Source organism: Lepisma saccharinum, chromosome 1, assembly GCF_977018435.1.
Source record: "Lepisma saccharinum chromosome 1, izLepSacc3.1, whole genome shotgun sequence".
Lineage (NCBI taxonomy): Eukaryota > Metazoa > Arthropoda > Insecta > Zygentoma > Lepismatidae > Lepisma > Lepisma saccharinum.
The window spans coordinates 56618260-56640175 of record NC_139229.1 but is presented as its reverse complement, the minus strand read 5'-3'; the positions used below and the strand labels follow the sequence as shown (position 1 = coordinate 56640175).

At 35.5% G+C, this 21916-nt stretch overlaps 2 protein-coding genes across 2 annotated transcripts; one reads left to right on the top strand and one right to left on the bottom strand.

The window, feature by feature from the left end:
- Positions 1-1299: 1299 nt before the first annotated feature.
- LOC145982019 (uncharacterized) lies at positions 1300-14181 on the bottom strand. Its single transcript, XM_083115610.1, has 5 exons — positions 14130-14181; positions 10334-10384; positions 4278-4475; positions 1965-2145; positions 1300-1337 (listed from the first exon to the last, which is right to left on the bottom strand). Exons 1-5 carry the CDS (start codon positions 14142-14144, stop codon positions 1300-1302), a joined length of 483 nt encoding a protein of 160 aa, XP_082971736.1. The 5' UTR covers positions 14145-14181.
- Positions 14182-20271: 6090 nt separating this feature from the next.
- LOC145981954 (leucine-rich repeat-containing protein 14-like) lies at positions 20272-21522 on the top strand. Its single transcript, XM_083115489.1, has one exon. The coding sequence runs from the start codon at positions 20272-20274 to the stop codon at positions 21520-21522; it is 1251 nt and encodes a 416-aa protein (XP_082971615.1).
- The last annotated feature ends 394 nt before the right edge of the window (positions 21523-21916 follow it).

Below are 21916 nucleotides of genomic sequence, written 5' to 3'. Positions count from 1 at the left end.
ACCAAAAAGGCATTCTTGTCACCATTAACATTGTTTTCTAAAGAGGAGTAGTAATGCTCCTTTACATTAAAATATTCCTTTTTAACATCTTTCCTTAATTGGGAATAAGTACTGTAATATTCACCCTTATTTGAAAGTTTAAATTTATCATGATACCTTCTCTTTTTATTGATCATTCTCTTTAGTTTCCTTGTCATCCAAGGCAGTTGATTGTTTGTTCTTTTAACTTTTGAAGGGATATTGTTTTTTAAAATTGCATACACATTTCTAGTCAGTTCCATAACAGATTGTTGTACATCATTAGATATTTCAACCATATATGGTAAATGCAACAATTCATTATAAACATTCACATAATCACCTCTGGCGAAATTAAAACATCTATAAATATTATTTTCCCTTGTATCTATATTGTCTTTTTTAGACCTATCCAATTCAAAATAAAATGAAAACGGTGGATGAAACTTATCAATTTTAGATAAAGGATGTTCATTAAAACTAATGTTACAAGTGGAAATGTTAGTAAGTAGAAGATCTAAACATTAAAAGGCAGTGAAGGGTCATACGATACATTGTGCTGAATTAGATTTGAAAGTGTTGCGATTTCAACAATTTTTTCAGCCTTTCTTTTAACATAATAATTAGAGCAATACAAATTTCCAGTAGCCCAGTCAATTCCACCAGCATTAAAATCTCCAACTAAAATTATTTTATTGTGTTTCATTAACATGTCTTGAACTACCCAATCAAAGTAGTTTGCAAACAAGTCACAGTTTAAATCAGGTGGCAGGTAATGCAATCCTATTATGGTTGGATCAGAATTATTTGACATTAATTTTACCCAAATTACATCCAATTCTGTAAAAGGTGAGTCCAAGATCATAAACTGAACCTTGTTTTTAATAAATAAAAGACAACCACCACCACCACCAGATTTCTGTTTGTTTAAATCCAGATTTCTATCTTTTCTTATCACCCTGTACATTGGATCTAAATCTATAAAATAATCTCTATCTTGTTTACACCAACTTTCTGTAAGAAAAATTATGTCATAATTTTCAATATTTATATTGCTTACTAATGTTTCAAATTTGGTGTTAATTCCTCTAACATTCTGATAAAAACATTTAATCATATTATTACTAAGGAAAGACAAACTTAGTTTTTTGAAGTTGAGTTTTCTCCAGACTTACTGTTACTATTTGTATCAGATACACTTTTGTTTTTGTTGGCAACTATATTGTCATTTTTCAATTCGCCATAAAACCGTGTTACTAATACCCCTTTAGGCCAGATATTTTAATCGAATAGTACATCATAGTCATCCTGGGAAACAGCTACATGAAAAGAAGAGTAAGAATCATATTTAGTTTTCAGCCTTGTACATATCATTTTCTTTACGGAAGAAGTTTCAGCGATATATTGCTGAAGGTCAGAATTTGAAACTTCAGAATGAAGTCGAGTCACAAATAGAGCTCTCTGAGGAAAAACTTTGCGTTGCACTGCTAACCTAGTAGATGGATTCTGACCTTGCACTGATTTCTTCACGTCGTTTACCTGTTTGTTTACATTTTGCAAGGTCGAAGCTTGATGAGTGTTTTTGGATCCAGATGCATTTAAAACCTGGTTGTTTTCTATCGACTGCACTGATTGACCCAGAAACTTATCAGATCCCTTATCTGTGTGAGTTTTGTGAGCTACTGTAGATAAAGGTAAACAAGGAGTACTGCAGGGCATTCCGATTGTGTTTTGTTTTTCTTTCGGAAGATTCGTTTGAATTACGTGTGCATAAGTGTTTTGTAGAATCCTTTTTTCTTCTGTTTTCATTAGTACTTCATTCTGTTCTTTCAATACAATCACTTCGGCTTTAAGAGATTGAATTTGATCACTTAAATTCTGCACTGTCGAGATCAATGTTGACATAATGTCTTTAACATGGCAGCAACTGAAACAGTTTACATTACCTGGCTTTTGTCCTCCAAGTTGATGTTCTTTATCAATATCATCTTCATCACTATTATCACTATGTATTGCCATTTCTTCATTATTTTCGCTATTTATGTCCATGTTTTCATTGGCACTATCGCGAGCAGCTACACGATTCACCGGAACGGGTCGTGGCGTCACAGAAGTTTCATCGCTACGCTGTTGTAAACATTTCGTACATTTATAGGTAGATATGTCGTTCACCATAAAAAATTCAACTTCATATTTAGAAAGTTTCAAACATGGTTTAACGTGAAAACTTGTATTACACCGACAGCATGCCAATACCTGTTGCTTTCCATAAATTCCTTTGGAGCAAATACCACAGTGATCAGAGGCAGGCGCCATGTTGAATAATAATAATAATAATAATAATAATAATAATAGTTGCTGTAACTTAAGGCCTGTAAATCACAGAAAACAATATTTTTTTGTTGTAAATTATCTCTACAATTTCACCATTCGAATTACATTAACTCTTTCCAGAAATCTCAGGGTGGGCAAGTGCTCCCCTGCCCCACCCCCCTTGCGGGTGCCCTTGCTTGCAATGTACGTTGCACGAATTTGGACAGTTCTTCTTTCATCCAATATAACATTTGTTCTCATACCTCATCGCTACGAGAAATAAAGAAATGTTGAAACGTACACCTGAAAATTTGATGCTGGGTTTGCTGTTATTATATTGAATTGCAAGTTTAATTTGATCAGAAAACGATAGATGAATAAAATCGATGTTACAAAATCAGAATTTAAAAAAAATAAGATGATCGTCGACTAAAGAAATGATATCTTAAATAAAAAAAACGTTAAAATTTGCACAGATTTTTACTTCACTTGTAATTTTCACAACTTATGTTCTATATTGTAGTGACTTGGTTCTCTAAAGAATAATACATAATAATTGTGTGGGACTGTACTTTAATTCATGTTTTTAATATGTAGTTCTTCTTTACTCTTTTTACATAACACTTTTCGACATGGTTTATAAAAATGCCCTGTGTTTTATACGTACATTTATCAAGAATAATAGAATAGTAATTTAAAAACATTTTGTGTTCTGATTTACGTCTTGCAACCTCTAGGACCATCTTATTTACAAGAATTATAAATAATTTTGAAAGTGTTGTAACCAAAGGAAAAACTAAAGTACATGGGGAAAATATCTGCTTAATACAAAAGAGGGTATGCTGCATAACAATAAATATAATGTGCATACCACATAATTGTTCTGAATTATTTATGCAGTAACTCAGATTTCGATACTCGCAATCAGAAATAAAAAATCACAGTGTAAAATCTAAATTTGTTGTCAATCCACGGTAGCTGAAATCTACCCAAATGATTTACCCTGTTGGAGCTAACTTGCCTTGGCGTTAAAATATTTACTCTTAGTTCGCAACATATCTATAAGGTATCTATACGAATACGAAATATGTTTTTATTATCAGTTTAGACGATATATTTTGGTGAAAATAACGTTTGAATAGTCACCCCATCACGCTCCAATGTAAAGCTTAGGGCAACCAAATAGTGAAAGGAATTCTCTAAGAACACAACGATAGTGGTGTCGCCACCGGAAAAGTTTAACAGTGAGCAGCCCCATTTCATTTTATCATCATCCTTATGAAAAAAAAAAGTATGCTATAGAAAGTACACAGAAAGGTAATTATTACTTGCGTCATGTCTGCTTTTAATGCCCTGTTTCACATCAATTTACTTCTGTTGATAGCATAAGGAACAATTTGAATTTGAAAAAGTGATTCAAATGGATTGTTATCGCTTGATTTTAGCATGTAAGCCTGTTCACTAAGTTACCGGGTGGTCACAACTATTAAAGTTGCCGTACTCAGATCCTTCTGGAGGCCGTTCAAAGCAACGGATTGCGGTGAAACTTGGTATAGAATCTATGGAGACCATAGGGTGAAAAAAATATCACATTTTCACCAGTAGGTACAAATGTGGTGCTGAAATAACAATATTGAGATTTAATAATGTCGGTACAGCAGTGTTCAATTTGCCCCTGTCAACGTGATTGACCTTCTGGAAGCGTGATACATTGTGAGCAATGGTCACACGAAGCGATTCCCGAGATGCTGTTAATTGTGAACCAGATTTCAGCGCCACATTTTTACCTGGTGGTGAATATTGGAACTACTTTTTTCGTCATCATTCGCTTCCCCATGGTCTCCATAGCTTCTACGCCAAGTTTCACCGCAATCGGTTACTTCGAACTGGCTCCAGATGGCTCTGAGTAGGGCAACTTAGATTGTAGTCACCTGATACAAATTTACATGTAAATAATCTTCCTTACGTCTTCGACGGCGTTTCGCAAAGAATGCTTCCCTGATTCTATCCCACTTCAGCATGGGGAGTTTTCGCCTCACTTCCTTTGCGAAGTCATAATAAGGGGCCATTTTATCTTTGGTCATCCCCCTCCAAAGGTTGGCGGCCATTTGACAAAGCTCCTCGCATGACTTCTCAGGGTTTGCCTAAAAGAAACAGTTTAACCAGATTAAGACAATGCTAAAACAAATTTAAACACCCTTTGTAATATTTTTACTGGCCCCCCAGAAGATATGGTCGTTAATCACTTATGTAACCTAAAAGTCATTTTTAGGTCATTTTATAGATTATTTTTTAGATATTTTTAGGTCATCAAAATCCGGGCCCTGCTGATGAGAAAGCGAGAAAGGAAACCGAAGAGTAAGAGAGAGAGAGAGAAAGAAAGAAAGAAATAATAAAAGAGCGAGAGAGATGGAAAGAGGTAAACTAAGCGTAGTAGAGAAGGAAAGCGAAAGAAACGGAATAAAGGAGGAGAGAGAAAAGTAAGAGAAAAAGTGTGAAAAATGTAAACAAAGAAAGAGAGATGAGAGTAAAAGGAAGAGAAAGATGTGTGAGAGAGAATTCCATGATCAGCAAAGCATTGCCCACCTGAAACTATGTCGTCTACCCTTCGTGTCACCCAAGTGAAGTTGTCTGGCTACATCAATGCAAATAACCCAATGTTAATAACAAGATTACGAATGCTAGTAGTAATGGTGTGCTTTTAGTTAAACAGAACTCCTGATATTTTAGATATTAAGAAGGCTGGTCTCAAATTACGCCCACATTAATTGACAACCTGTTTCCATGGACAATTCTGGACGCGGGGAGAGGGGCAACTCGAGCATTCGCCAGAGGCCCTGAGCTTCAGAGAGGCCAGCGTTGTATGTGAATTTATTGTTTGATATAAGTTAATATTAATCTGGTGATTCAGAGTGAAAACTAAGATCTCCATGCCTCATGAATTCATGCGAACAATGTTGCTTATAGGATTCGAACATTCTACACACCACAAACCACCTATTTTCTTTCCTGATATTTTTCTTGGTGGCTCATGTTGCTATACACAGCAAGGGATATTATATTTTTACATTTCAACACATAACATCTTTTTGCCTTTACTTAGTCGGACACAGGCTTAAAAACTATGTTTTGAACAGTTTTACTTGTAGTAAATTTACCATCATATTTTTCTCCTTGATCTGCCTACGCAATAATGCATTATTTGAAAACACAGTAAAGTTAGCAAGTGCACATTTTTACAATAATATGTTGTTTTCTCTTTTAGATGAAAATAAATATACGATTATAATGTGAATGTTATTTTTGCGATTTTGCTTTAAAGAAACTGCCATTCAACATGTATTTCGAAATATGAAAATTCTGTTAGGTGACTGTAATGCACAGATTGGCAAAGAAGAGACATTCAAACCCACGATTATTAAAGAAAGTCTTCATGAATTAAGTAATGATAATAGTATAAGACTGATTACTTTTGCAACCTCAAAGAATTTAATTGTGAAAAGTGCCACTTTTAAACATAAAGATATCCATAAATATACCTGGTCTTCTCCAGATGGTAAAACTCATAATCAGATAGATCATATTCTCATTGATAAGAGAAGGCATACTAGTATAATTGACGTTTGTTCACATAGAGGTGCTGACTGCGCCAGTGACCATTATTCAGTAATTGCTAAATTAAGAGAAAGACTCGCAGTGATAAATCATAAGCAACAAAATCTAAAAGTTCTAAAATTGAATACAGGAAAATTTGCTGATGAAAGAATTAAGAAATATTACCAAATTAAACTGTCAAATTCATTTGATGTTTTGCAGGATTTAAATGATGATGAAAATATAAATGAAACAGACGTAAATAAGAATTGTTAGCACATACGTAATGCAATAGAATCATCAGCTAAAGAAAGTATAGGATACCATAAACCAAGAAAAAGTAAGCCATGGTTTGATAATAAATGTCATAATCTAATAAAAATAAGAAATCAGGTTAGACTTAGGTGGTTAAATAACTCTGATGATACAAATCTAAGCAATTATAATAGAATAAAGCAAGAAGTTAACCGCACGTTTAGAAGTAAGAAAAAGAGATTACTTGAAAAGCAAAATTAGTGAAATTAAAACAAACAGCAAAAACAAATGTATATAAAGGTGTAAATGAATTTAGAAAGCGGTGACGACCTAATGTAATGTAATGTAAAAGATAAAGAACATTGATTTTCTAGCTGACCCAAGCGATATTCTAAACAGATGGAAGAACTACTTTAATGACCTTTTAAATGATCATGTAGGAAATAAATCAGATGTAAATGAAGTACACACAGATGAACCTTTAGTTCCAAAACCTAACTTGACTGATGCTATTAAAAGGCTAAAGAATAACAAAGCACCTGGCACTGATTAAATATCAGCTGAGTTAATTAAATATGGTGGAAATTCCTTAATATGTAAAATTCATAAACTAATATCTTTAATATGGAATAAAGAAGAAATCCCTCAACAGTGGAAAGAGCCCGACCCTGTGGCCGAGTGGTTAGCACATCGCGCTGCGACGCCAAGGGTCCCGGGTTCGAATCCCGGTCGGGCTTGGTTGTTTGTGAATGTCCATTCATCAATTTCATCATTTCATCACTCATCCCCATCTTCGCAAATTAGCCAAGAGGCACAAAACGCGAAGTAAAATAAACTAAATCAAATCAAATCAAAACAGTGGAAAGAATCCATAATTGTTCCTGTGTTTAAAAAAGGTGATAAAATGAACTGCAATAATTACCGTGAAATTTCTCTACTCTCTACAACACATAAAATATTATCTAACATTCTTTTAACAAGACTAACCCCATATGCTAATGAAATTATAGGTGATTATCAATGTGGATTTAAACGTAACAGATCAACTACAGATCAAATTTTTCACATCAGAGAGACACTTGAAAAAAGTGGGAATATAATCAAAATGTCCATCAGCTATTCATTGATTTCAAAAAAGCATATGATTCAGTCAAAAGAGATAAATTATATAATATATTAGTCGAGTTTGGAATACCTAAGAAGCTTGTTAGTATGATAAAAATATGCACCAGTGAAACAGAAAGTAAAATTCGTGTGGGTAATAATATGTCTGACAAATTTACAATTCATGATGGGTTAAAACAAGGAGATGCATTATCTCCATTGCTCTTTAATTTTGCCTTAGAATACGGTGTTAGGAAGGTAAAAGAAACTAACGAAGGACTAAAATTAAATGGTGTGACTCAGTTGTTAGCATATGCAGATGATGTAGACTTATTAAGGGATGATATAAATACAATTAAGAATAATGCTAAAATATTTTTCAAAACTGCTAAAGAGATAGGTTTTGAAGTTATCAAAGAGAAGACTAAATATATGCTTACAGGTCGAAACCAAGTGTTAGGTAATAAACAAAATATAATTATTGATAACAACTCGTTTCCAAATTCAAATACTTAGGAGTAATATTAACAAATGAAAATTATATTAAAGAGGAAATAAAAAGTAGGTTTAATTCAGGAAATGCATGTTACTTCTCTCTTCATAAACTTTTGTCTTCTCGTTTAATATCTAAGAAACTAAAAGTTAAAATATACAGAACAGTAATTTTGCCTGTAGTATTATATGGGTGCGAAACTTGGTCCCTTACATTGAAAGAGGAACATAAATTGAGAGTATTTGAAAATAAGATCCTTAGGAAAATATTTGGACCTAAAAGGGATGAGGAGACAGATGAGTGGAGAAGGTTACATAATTTAGAACTACATAATTTGTATTCATGTCCAGATATTACTAGAATAATTAAATCAAGAAGACTTAGGTGGGCAGGCCATGTGGCAGGAATGGGAGAAGAAAGAAGAGTTTACAGGATTCTTGTTGGGAAACCTGATGGCAGAAGACCTGTAGGAAGGCCAAGAGTAAGATGGAGGGATAGTGTTGAGATGGACCTAAAGGAAATCGGTAGGGATGGAAAAGAGTATATAGATCTTGCTCAAGATAGGGACAGATGGAAGGCCTGTATTGCTGCAGTCATGAACCTTCGGGTTCAAGAAGGCTAGAGAGTTAGTTAGTTAGTAAATTTGAAGCTAAATGTTATTAATATTACTAAATATGAATGCTGCTTAGATGTGGATTTTATTATAATTGAGATTATAGTGTTCGCAAAGACTTTATTTTCTATAAATATCATACTATTCTTTATAATAAAGCATGTCCCATTTGAAATGTCCTATTTTTATTTTCTGATTTTAAATTAATGTGTATATATATTTTTTTTGTTTTCTCTACGTGCTATATAGAAGGTGAAACGTACGAGTTTTGTTGGAAATTGTTTGATATTCCAAATCAACGCGAGGTGGCAGCAGGCAGAGTGAAATGGCGACCGTCGCAGAGAAAGCACAGGTCGTTTGGTGGTACACTGAACTTGGCTCGATTGTGGCAGTGCTACGACGATTCCGTCGGGAGTATCAGAAAGAGGATTATCGCATGGAAAGATACATTTTTGGAGACTAGTTCAGTGGCAAAAAAGCACTGCGGTGGCCGACAAAGTGTACCAGCAGACAATGTGCAGCGCATTGCCGAAACATTTCAGAGAAGTCCGCATAAGTCCATTCGTAGAGCCTCGCAGGAACTGGCTATACCAAAAACAACTGTCCACAAAGTTGTGCGTAATCGTCTGAAGTGTACGCGTTAAATTGCAATTGCTGCAAGCACTGAAACCCGACGATAAACCGAAGAGAGCGGCTTTTGCTGAAGACATGTTGGAACACATTGAAAACGATCCCACCTTTCTGTCTTTCGTTATGTTTTCCGATGAAGCCACGTTTCACGTGTCAGGACATGTCAATCGTCATAATGTAAGAATCTGGGGGTCAGAACCTCCTCGTCAGGTAATTGAGTTCGAGAGAGACAGCCCTAAAATTAATGTGTGGTGTGGACTCATGGAAGATACTTGTCATTTGCTGAATGTTTTAATATAAGTACAGACACATAGGTGCTGGCACAAAAGTCAATGTGTGTAACTTGAGGCCTCTTAGAGTAAGGAAAATTTGTCAATTTATGCCTTCCTTTTCCAATGTATTTGTAATTATTTGCTCTTTTTCTCTTCTTGTGCTTCCTTTTTTTCTCAATTGTAGTATGTTCTTGTTCGTGCTTTTTCCTTCTTCGATTTATCATGGATACCACTATAAACTGTAGATCCAGTCCCGATTAGCCATCCTGTGCATAAATTGGACTTAAAACAATTAATCACTCAATCAAATTTATCTTCTCTTTTTTCCCTTTCGTTTTCTTTCTTTCTCCCGTGTCTCTTTTTCTCATTTTCCCTTAATCTTCCTTAATTCCTCTCCCTCTCTCTCGTCTTCTCTCCTTTCCCTTAATCTTCCTTACTCCCTCTCCCTATCTCTCGTATTCTCTCCTTTCCCTTAATCTATCTCCCTACCTTCTCTTTTTTTCCCATAATCTCTCTCCCTCTCTACTTCTTTTCTTTTCCCTTAACTTTCTATCTCCCTATTTTCTCTCTCTTCTTCTCTCATTCTCCCTTAATCTTTCTTTCTCTCCCCCTCTCTCTTCTTCTCTCCTTTTCCCTTAATCTTTCTCCCTCTTGATCTGTCTTCTTCTATCCTTTTCCCTTAATCTTTATATATCTCTATCTTCTCTTTCTCCCTATCTCTCCATATTTCTCTCTATATCTATTTCTCTCTTTCTGTCTATCTGGCTGGGTTTCTCTATTTCGTGTATTTTCTTTACCTCTAACACGTTCTTTCAAATGGCCTTAAAACAATACGTCCCACTTAAGGACACGGTTTTTCGATTGACCTCTGCACCCCTTAGGATGTATCAGACTAACTTTCAACCCTTCCTAAATCGCATTTATGGATCCCCTATTGGAGTTAATGCACTAAGAAATAAACATTCATGGAAGAGCGTTGTGCTGACCACTACACCAGGCAAGCAAATCAAGTGCCTTATCTCGAAATGAAAATTTGCTTACCTTCTTGACATCAGCCAAGAGCACGAGAAATGCCTGATTGTAGCGAGGTTTCTGTAAATAACAAGAAAGCGTTGGAAACTTTACTACAAAACCAAGAGAGTAAGCCTACTAAAATGTACTTAATATAAAACCAAGAGAGTAAGCCTACTAAAATGTACTTAATATATTTGGAATATAATCTGGAATTGCCGAATTAAGCACTTTCGTTAAATAAAAATATTATCTTAATAGCGATGACTAAATTTGCATTTTCGAAATTCACGTTATCACCCTCATACAAGAGGTTTTTTTTTTAAGTTTTAAGACGATTTCTAGTTTAATTATTACATGAATATTTGGATAAAAATATATTGCTACATGAGGATCATTTGTTTTCAGCATGTTATTCGGCGGTGAACGTATATGAAACATGTAATTATAAGCTACAAAAATATATTTAACAATTTTGAAAAGAAATCTTATAATTGTCTGGGCTGCTTCATTTTATAGCTACAAGGAGCGGCAGTGATCTACTGTATTGTTTCTCAACCTATGAAGCTCAACCCACTGCTGGATTCCGAGGGGGCGTTTGCTGGGTCGCCAAGTTGGGCTCGAAAATTTATGTACTGTGTCTAAAAAACGTATTACATTTAAATTACCAAGTCTTTAAAATTACATATTTACTTTTCTAGAATGAAGTATGTGCAATTTGTTTAAGCAACTGTAAAAGAAGGCTTCTTAAAGTACTTGGTGTTAGCAGAAATATGATTATAAACTGGGTGCACACCCCTACAAGTAATTCTTATGGGTCCCATGAAGTGTAATATCCATCAAGGGGGGTTCCGGACTGAAAATGGTTGAGAACCACTGATCTAGTGGGTACGACTTTTGACTGTCACGCAGAAAACCGAGGTTTTAGTCCCGAAGTGGGTGCTCTTAGGTGGGAATTTTTCTGACGATGTCCCTTCAACAGAGCGGCTCTGGGGTTCACCCAGCCTCGAAAGAATGTTAGGGAGTAAAGATGGCCGGAGCGTGATACTGATCACATTACATCAAACTGTGGCCGTCCCCTACTTCCGTACTTCCCATGTGTCTCTAAGGCACTGTACAATGCACAGATGATACCTTTGCCTATAAAAACATCACTCTACGTACATTTGCACATATTTGTTTTGCGTTTGTGTTTTTGATAGAATGCTTGAAAGAAACAAATGGTTGTTAAATGTTTTAAGTAAAAGTGATGCACAGAGAGGCTAATAAGGACTACTGGACCAGGCCCGTAGCCAGGGGTGCTCAGCCCCCCCTGGAACTGCTGTCAGCCCCCTGACACTGCCATCATCCCCCCCTTTACATTAGGTAAACTATTTTGCATAATTTGTTTGCAGTGAAGAGTGAAAATGTAGACAACTCACAACTTTAAGGATAAATCCACAGAATACGAACAGTATCTATTACATTCGCTCATTTTGTTTATGAGCAGAAGTAGCTGCAAATATTTAGAATATTCTCTAGACTTCAGAAAGTTCTTTCATATGGGAGCTTCTTTATCTGTACCTTCACTGTCCCTGTTGCAACCTCCCGTTTGGACAGAAATCTGTGACTTCGATGTCATCATGCAAGTTTCCTTCGCAGCTACGTCAAAGGTCAACAACAGTTTCCAAGTTTTGGGAAGAAAGGGGAGTTTAATTGCTTCGGCCGGGGGTGGAATATACTGTAGGTACTGTGATTAAATATTGCGCGTTGTTTGTGTGTGATATACATATCTGGATCATCTAAAATAGTATGGGGTGTGTAAGGGATAATTTCATTATCAGTCAATTAACACTTCAAGAGATGTTTTAAAAGATGTAGAAAAATGTAGTATTTGTGTAGTATATGATATTTATAAATGAAGGCCCCCCCCCCACACACACATAATTTACCTTCATTTAATTATTTTTTTTAAAATATGGACTTGGTTTACTCAATAATTCTGACAGCAGCACTTATAATTAATAACCCCTGATAACCTGTGAGCCCCCCCCCCTCCCTGGAGATCAATTCTAGCTACGGGCCTGACTGGACCTACAGTTTAAAGTGGGATCCGAACCACTGTGTAATGTGCCTCCACCGGGTATCGAACTCGGAATCCCTTGATTACAAGCATAGGCTTGTGCATACTCTCTGATTAAGGGGGGCAAAAAGCCTTGATAAAAGGTCAGTCGGAGAAAGAAAAACCTCATTCCATCTCACTGTTTTATTGTATTGATGGGTACTGAACAGGGGCGTATATAGTGTATGTGCGAAAATCAATCTATTAGAAGAATTCCAGCTTCCATGGCACAAAAGTTCTCTGTTCCCCTCCGCCTTCATTTTCCTTCTCTGAGGTTCAGATTAATTTAAATATAAACATGATTTCGTGCAGCAGATTCAAAACAACTACACATAATTTATTCATTTCCAATGTGTGACCAATTTATTCTGCGACCACATAGGTATAACACAACTAGGCCAATGTTTAAAATGCGTGAGTCTTAACAACAAGTAATTTGCTGGAGAACGAAGTGAGATAGTCCAATTACGGAAATATACCCGCCATAGTTGCTTGGAACTTTCATCGGCTTGACAATGCTTTATTTTTTAAATAGAATAATATAGTTTAATAACGGTAATAAGATTTCTCTACATTAAATTTCTAAGTGAGAGTATTAGGAGAGGCAACTGTGCCCCCTTGCGCAAGCCTATGACTACAAGGCAACGAAGTCACCACTAATAGGTGGAAATGTGCTTCAGAGACTAGGGGGATTAGACTGGTCAGTTTCTTACCGTTCTTGCTTGGGCTCCTTTCTGTCTGATAACTGATTTACAGTTTGCGGGGAGGTTAGTGGCGTAGAAATATAACATTCCGTGTGTATGTTCAATTTCGTTACTCCCTCGCTTCGATTAATCCCAGGAACTAGGGAGGGGCACGGCGTCCCCTCGCGTAGCCAGCCCTCATTTCTAGCCCTGTAGAAGGTGCAAAAGTTTAGAAGAATACCATCCCTTCCTCAAAAATGGAGGAATGTAATAATCATATAATGTATCCTTGTAGTTCTGTTTCTCTGTAACTTTATCCCTAACCCTACTGTTCTGGAAAAAGCATATGTAATACTACAAGTTGCAAATTGTGTAGAAATTAAAACCTTGAGATTGTATATCTACAATCTTAATATTAAAATCAGTAGTTGTTGTCAAGATTGTAATGCAAATTTGCATGAGCGTAACTTGGGACCTAACTTGAGGGGGGGGGGGGGGGCAGAGTAAAACTTGTGGTTTAACTATTGGGGGAGCAGAGTCAAAGTTGTGGTTTAACTTTGGGGGGCATAGTCAAACTTGCAGCTTAAATTTGGGGTAGGGGGATAATCGGTTTTTCCCCCATAAAAATTGAAATATTATTTTATAATATATTTACTTTACTATTTTATATATAATTATTTTTTCATTACTTTGCTCTTTGGGTCCCAGGAGGTTAACAAAAGTAACCTTTTACAAAGAAAAGTTAAAAGTTAACATTTAACTTCTAATTTTTAATATACCTATTTTTTTTGGGGGGGGGGGTAAGTGAATTTCATCCTTTTATTACATAGAGCGCCTAGTTGAATGGCATATTTATTCGATTGGCTACTCGCCTTGTTACATGTAGTAACCACAACCACTTAAAGACCAACAAAGTCACTTATTATTTCCATATCTCGAAGATGCAAGAACACAGCTAGATAGTGACAAAATTAAAGAAAGGGGTATAATCAGGCAGAAAAAAAAAACACGACTAGAGAGGAGTTAAAATTTGACTGCTTACTTCAACCTTGGGCATTTTTACTTCCTTTACGGCAGATTCTTGTCAATTCGTTACCTAGGATCATCTGAATTGTCAATGTTATTGTTGTTATATTAGTAATTGTTGTCATGTATTGTTCGGTATTGAATTGGAGACTTTCGATCATTTTTTTTTTAATGTATGAGTATTCATATTATTTATAAATCAAAAACTAAAGTCTGATAAGGAGATAAATGGTGAAGAAAGGTCAACGGAGTGGTTCAACTTTCAGTAGTCTGAGGATAGTAAAATTGAATATAATAATATCTATTGATTATGGATGTTATTCACTAATGGTAAACTGGTTAATAATTACATTATTTATATCTTTTAAACAATTTCGATTAATAAAATTGTGCTGTCTAAAAATCTCACTGTACATATCAACGTACGCAAATTATACACTGAACTCTTTTTAATTGAAACTCAAAGGAGACATAAGAGCAGTAAATTTAGATATTCTAATTTAACGAGACAAATTTACACCCCAAGGCAAGAACTAACATTTGTCCGAGATCAAAACGGCAATATACCACAGACCTCAAGGTACCAGACTGGAAACGATGCGCTTTCGTTTGAAGCCGCGCATCTTCGCACCCCAGTGGGTGGCAATATGGCAGAGATGCGCATTCTGATTTGAATAAACTATTGTTGCAGAATAAACTATTGTTGCCAACCTGTTTTATATTGCCTAAATTACTTTTTTAGTTTGTTGTATTTGCATCCACTGCTCATTACAGTGCTATCAGAGCTTCAGAGCATTTACACATGATATATAGAGAAAGTAGTATACTCGAATCTGTAACATTCAAATTATTCAGACAGTATATTGCAGACGTCTAGGATGGAGTGGTTAGCACTGCGCACTACGACGCTACTGGTCCTGGGATTGAATAGCGGACTGGGCATGTGTGTTCTTTGAGACTGTCTCTCTAGCAATTTCAGCACATCACTCATTCTCATCTTCGCGATTTGCCAAAAGTGGAAGATAAGCGAAGCAAAATAAACCAAACCAATAAACAATACAGAGATAGTATTTAGAAAAATCATTTTCGAGTGTATCATGATTTTTACAAGTTACACAGCAGGCTGAGAAAGGGTCTTTAGAATACTGGAAATGAATGTAGAAAGTAATATGCGCCTTTTAAAGTAACAAAGAAATAGTGTGTGTGAAATTACGCATTGAAAAATGGATTCTGTAAGTCGCCAAATAATCGAAGATTTCGGCTTGAAACCCTGGTCTTGTCCTGCGTATTTTTTTCGCAAGTAACACTTCATGGATTTTACTTAATTTCTTATTATCGTGATTAGCTAAAATGGTAGCAAAACGACGTAAAATAGGAAAATACACATAGAAATAATTGTACAAGTGATCTCCCTCTTAACTATTGTGAACCTCTTCCACATTAGGCTATATTCACGCCCAGGAGGGAAAGAAAAGTACGGCAGCTTATAGTTCTAATAACCTTGACGGCAGCAAGAAAACGATGAAACGTAACAAACCGAACCTACTCAAAAGACACCAATTGTAACACTCGAGAACAGTGCCGCAGGAACGTTTTTCATTTGGTACAAAATTCAGTCTCCCATATATATAAACATACATACTACTGCACCTAGAAATACATTTCGGGGGATCCAACCAAGTGTTGCAATAATAATAATAAATAATACTCAGTAATAATTATATTTAATTAAATTAAAATATTAATTAAATGTCTAAGTTAATTAATATTGTATTGTTGTTATTACGTGAATAGGTAAAAGATAGTAAAAGAATAGAGATATAACAGCATCTAGCTTGCATGTAGTTAAGATCGCCAAGATTTGCATAAAAACAACTGCCCTGGCAAGGAATTTAATGTCAAATAAAAAAATAATTGAATATTTATTGAATAACAAAGAAAAGTTACATCCAGTTAACGAAAAGTAAAGTTTCTGATTAATATTATCATTAGTTGTGTACATAAATCTTTGGAACCTTTCAAAGCCGTATGAGCCAAATTCCTTGCCTTCCAATAAGTTCAGCGGAAATAACCACGATTATATAACAAATGCTAAACAATTATATTTTGATAATTTACTTTTACTTCTTGGTAAGTCTTTCGGGGAAGTGTCCGGACCCCCTCCAAAATACGTCCTTGATACTTAGGTATAATGTGAAGGCATGGGAAATATTCTATATTAGAACAGCACACACGAATGTCCTGTTATTTAATGCAATATTTGCATAACGATTTTTTTCTTTGTTTTTCTAAACAGATTTTAAAACCAGATAACAATTCTGAAACATATATAGCTCTGGACTTTGTTCTGGGATAATTTGAGTTTAACAGAACGGAAAATCAGGAGTTCGAAATGTGAAAATTGCGAACAAAGATACATCTATTCATTTTTATGAAGGTTGAGAATAAAGGGGGTGAGGAGGATCTTGAGCCACCCCAACCAGGAATAATCATCTCCCACCCACTGGGTATAGAAACCACATTATTGAATATATCATACTTATAGAGTTCCACTTCAGTTCATTCGAATTTTAAATTCCCATAGTTACGATTAAAAATATCTTTAAACAATTTATGGCAGATGTATTCCACATCCAATTTCTTTTAGAAGCCATGTATTTGGTATTTACTCAGACATTTGTAGGGCGTTATATTAAAAAAAGTAAAAAAAACTGAGTTGAGATGGTTCCCGATCAACTCGTAAAAAGTCTAAATTGAAATATTTGTGAAACATTTGACAAAGCATTTATTTGTTATATAATTAGCTGTACCTAATGACACTATTCAAGCATTGAAAGTACAGGGTGTCCCACGAACGGCGCAACTGGGAATTAAGAGTGGCGTTACTTTGTAACCGAAACCTGTACATACATAAGTCATACACCAAATGTTAGCCCTGTCCAAGTAGATATTTTTAAACATAGAAACAATAAACGGGGTGCAGTGTTGGTCATGAAGTGTTGCCAAATGTAAGTGAAAGTGTAAATTTATTTTTCCACAAAGCATGGAAAATTGCATGTCAAACATTCGTACGGAAATTTGGACGTCAATTTCCACCTTGGGTAGGTGGACTATTTCGCCATCTATAGTTCAGAGAAGAAAACCGATCGTTTTCGCGTATAGCCAATCCTGAAATGCCTCGTAAAGTCGTACCGGTCCAAATGGGTGTTTTAAAAAAATTATGAGGTACAGTGGCAACACTGTTGATGTTTGAAGGCAACAAAAGGTGTGTTTAGTGATGGTCTATGACATGGAAATACTGGAAACAGGAAAAAAAGAAAATGAAAATTATGGTGACGTGAACTTCAACAATGTTTGAAGACATATTTCTCAAGAACCAAAACAAATATCGCCAAGATACTTTGCAAAGCTAATTTTTGTGTCATAATCCGTAAAATTGATGTATTTAAAACGGTTTTCATGTCATAGTGGAAATGTCCATTGTTCTGACCAGCGGCGTATACTCTGGGTCATCTAGGTAATCGCTGTAGGCTGTATTTCTTTTTTTTTTAAATATATATATATATATATATATATATATATATACATTTCTTCGCAATATTCTTCCAAACCAATTTCGATGCATACATTTATTTGCTTCCAGCGCGCGAATGCTTCCAACCGTTTGCCGCTGAATGTCCGGGAACCTTTCTCCAGCCGGTGGAATGACTTCAGGGAATCTCACCCTGACGTCATTCCACCCGCTTCCCTTACAACACTGGCGAGGAGGGAGGAGAGAGGAAAGAGGGGGAGGAAACACTACTTCTCAGGCACGGTGATTCCGTGGCCAGGGTAACCTCCTTCTTGTGAGTCCACCGGTCGCACTCTCCAACCCCAGAACCTTTCCGTTCCCTCCGCTGAACTAGGGAAAACATACTCGGTAGAGTGCGAAGAACAGGAATATACGTATGAATAACATGGGCAAACCAATTCTACGCTAAATTTCACTTTACATTTGCTTCTGTCTTGCTGATTTCTGTTACTTGAACATAAATTTATCAAAAGGAAAAAGCTTAAATATTGAAGATGAAGCAAACTAAATTAAAATTCAAAGCTTAAGTAATTAAAGCACCTATATGCAGACTCCCCCATCCTTGTATTTACAAAAATAGTGATTGTTTCTTCTCTCTAATCTTCAAAAGCAGCGAGAATACTTCTTTCACGGAACTGAATATTTTTTAAAGGGAAAAATATCAGAAATAAATTATACGTATATATATATATTAGTTAATTTAAGTTGCTATATTCCGCCTCTTTAGATTAATAGTGATGAAGATGAACGAATTAAACATAAGAGGAAAAACGCAACAGGCACGTAGCCAGGTGGAGGACTCGGGGGCTGAAAACCCCCTCCCCGAAATCCTACAAATATCTAATTTAAAAAATGTATAGTGGTAATTAATTTTACTTCATTAGCAGGATTAAACACCTTGCATAATACGTTGTAATAATCTGAGATTCATCTTCAGGACTTCTAGCCCCACTGTTTCAACTTTATGTGGCGGCTGCTAATAAGGGATGATCCCCACCCCCATCCCGAAATAAAATTCTGGCTCTGGCCTGCAATAATTCGAACTTTTAAAACCTATCATTTCGAGCTCGTAAAGGGATTTTTTATCATTCATAGGGAATTTCATTCTGAGCCAGGAACAGAACAACAGAAGTTTGGCGCGTGAAACTGAATCCGTGTAGTCGTTGGCTTTGTGCTGTGCTTCGTGTTTATTATTTATTTAGGTGTTAGTGTTTGTCGTGATAGTTCTGTGTTAAAGGATAATGGATGTGATACAAGATTTGCTGGTGAAACCTTTTGGAACAAGATCTTTTTAGGAGAAGTTGCAAATTGTTAATACAGGTAGGCCAGTGCCATCGCTTGAACTTATTTCTACACACAAAGACAAAAATCGGGAATATGTGAGGCATTTTCGCAAGCAAATTATGACAAAACACCATGGTTGACAGTAAGTATAAGTGTTAATAAGCTTTTTTGTTGGCCGTGCTTACTCGTACTTTTCGGGGCTGAAAAGAATGTATGGACGCGTGGCGGATTCTGTAACCTAAACAATCTTTGCAACGCTTGTGCCAAACATGAAAAATCCAAAAGTCACATAACTTCCTTTGTTAAGCTGCAATCTTTCGCACAGACACGTATTGACGTGCAACTGGACAAACAGCGTGCTTTGGATGTGGTACGGCACAAGTAATCTGGTCCTGGAGTAAGTTGAATTTTGCACTTAAATTAATATTGCGGGTTTTTATTTCACTAGTGCACGTCTTTCATTTTATATTTCACAGGTTGTTTTTATAGCTTTATAATACTGTCTTGTTTTATTATTTGAAATTTTACACGTATATTAAACTGCAATAACGAGAATTAATTGATTGTGGTCGTAGCAATAAGACAAACATTCCGACACAATATTCCTAAATCCAATATGGATTCTGACATAAATTGCACGGAAACGTTTGGAGTTTGAAGATCAAGGGTCGGAGATTAGCCACTCGTTAGAACCAGCATACGCCACTGGTTCTGACGATGCTGGATCGCCAATGAAATTGAGGTTACAATTGTAATCGAACCAAGGAACGCTTCCGGCAAGTGTCACGAACTACTGATTATCGCCGACTTGATTTGGATACATCCGAAGAAAATAATGACAAACCTACTCTGTGTAATTGATGTCTGTGGATATGAGTAACATTTTATTTGAGGTTGGTATGCAATTCTCTCATATGTCTTGAATGCCTAAAACAATGGAATGTGAACAGCGATAGAGAACTTCAATAATTCTGAGTTTAAAATGAATATATATTCTCCTACTCGACTTCAAACAGGATTATATTACAATCGGGACATGGTATTGTACTCATGGAAGTATGTGAAGATAGAGAAGGAATTTCCCTCTTTGAGTTACCTTGCAGGTAGGACTATCATGTCAGACAACTGTTTAATGATCAATTCCATAAATAAATTGCCAAGATTTCTTCAGTTGCAGTTATTAAGGATTGGATTGATGAAGTGTGATTATAGCATTGTAAATGAAATCTTATCCCTATGGCCATTCCATAGCTTAGTATTTGAAGATGTTTTGCCTGATTTTGGAACAACAGTATGTTGGGAAATGTTAGTAAGTGACCCTCTTAAAGATCAGGAAGAATTCAAATATGTTATCAAACATATGATGAAGTGTTGTAGTGCTATACTTATGAAGATCCAGCACTTAATAGAAGAAGAGTCTGTGAATTCTTTACATGTGGATCTTGGAGGTTTCCCTATAAATGTTGAAGAGTTCTTAAGTTTCTTACAGTTTTACACAGACTATGTTCAAAAGAAGGGAGACACATTAGGTCTTCCAGTTCCCAACGAATGCATTGACTCTGAAAAATATGTAATTATCTTAAATTGCACTATATCCAGAGAAACAATGGAGATTATTCTGAAAGCTCTCCATATGGGAAGAAAGTACAAATCAGTTGTGGAGGTCCACTTTTCCAGAATATTATTGAAATCTGTTCCTAAGGCAAAGATGTTGGAAGTATTGGATTTATTGGATCCTAAGAATGTGAAAGCACTTGATCTTCGATATAATAATATCCATGGAGGTTACATTTCAGACATAGCTCTGAAATTGTGTCGCTTCCAGGCACTAGAGACCTTAGTTTTGGCTTATAACTCATTTGATTTAATGATGCATCCCATGTCAGTTTCCTCACTTGGTTCTGTGTTTCAGGTGTGTAATTCTTTAAAATATTTAGACTTGTCATCTACTAGACTCACAGACAAACTGGAACTTCTACTCAACAATTTTAATCACGGTTTAGAATTACTCAATATTCGATCTTGCCACATCTCCAGGAAAGACATTTCTTATCTTGCTACTTCTGCACATGCACATATTTTGATGGAACTTGACCTGAGCAATAACAATTTTACAACCTGCATTGGTGAATTGATTGCATTACTTGATGCAATGGCAAATCAGTTAACAGTTCTTCATCTGGAGCATATATACTTCAGAGGCCCAGGAATCTATGGACTTGTACAGAGCCTCTGTAGGTATAATAGTTTAAGATTTCTCAACTTCAAGTACATTGACTATTCTTCTACTATAATGATGGAAGAAGTTGCAAAATTAGGAGGTATTTTATCATTGGAAGTATTGCATATATCAGATCCAGCCATTTTCAGTGATTTTCTTGAATTTGAGGTAGCTAATGATTTCAAGTTTCTAGAGACAGAAAGGTGCATATTTCGGGAGGCTTTCAATAACTTCCGGAGATCAAAGTTAACTGAATCAATATCAGAAAATGTTTTTCCTCCGAATTGTGATATAAAATTTGAATACTCATCATTTACTTTTAGCCTATCTTAATGCTGCAGCTATATGGCTACAACTAAGAGTTTCAATGCAAAAATGTAGCTTACTAAAACATACCTAATTGAAGAATAGACTTGTCGAATATATACGCAAGTAAATGAATGTATTTAATAGTATAAAATTGTTGAAATTTGAATTAAAGTAATCTTGCTAATAAACTCTCGATGTTTATTCAATGCTCTTTTGATATTTATTACACTTTTCAACACTGGAATTTTCTCTGCACAATAATTCCATAATTGCAAGTAAAGTTAGTACAAAAATATAGCACAAAACCTGTATATAAGAAACACCTTATGTTGTTCTGCTAATCTATTCTTTTAAATTATATTCATTTTGAAAAGTTGAAACAAAAGTTTTACATGGACAGCTTAAAGTGAGATTCAGA

What these genes read in the sequence shown, in the direction of transcription:
- LOC145981954 (XM_083115489.1), top strand. Translation starts at nt 20,272, where the DNA reads ATGTTAGTAAGTGACCCTCTTAAAGATCAGGAAGAATTCAAATATGTT.
- LOC145982019 (XM_083115610.1), bottom strand. An exon ending in TCTTGGCTGATGTCAAGAAG is followed by an intron (nt 4,476 to 10,333) that starts GTAAGCAAATTT and finishes TGTTTCTTTTAG; the next exon opens with GCAAACCCTGAGAAGTCATG. An exon ending in GTAAGGAAGATTATTTACAT is followed by an intron (nt 2,146 to 4,277) that starts GTAAATTTGTAT and finishes TGTTTACAACAG; the next exon opens with CGTAGCGATGAAACTTCTGT.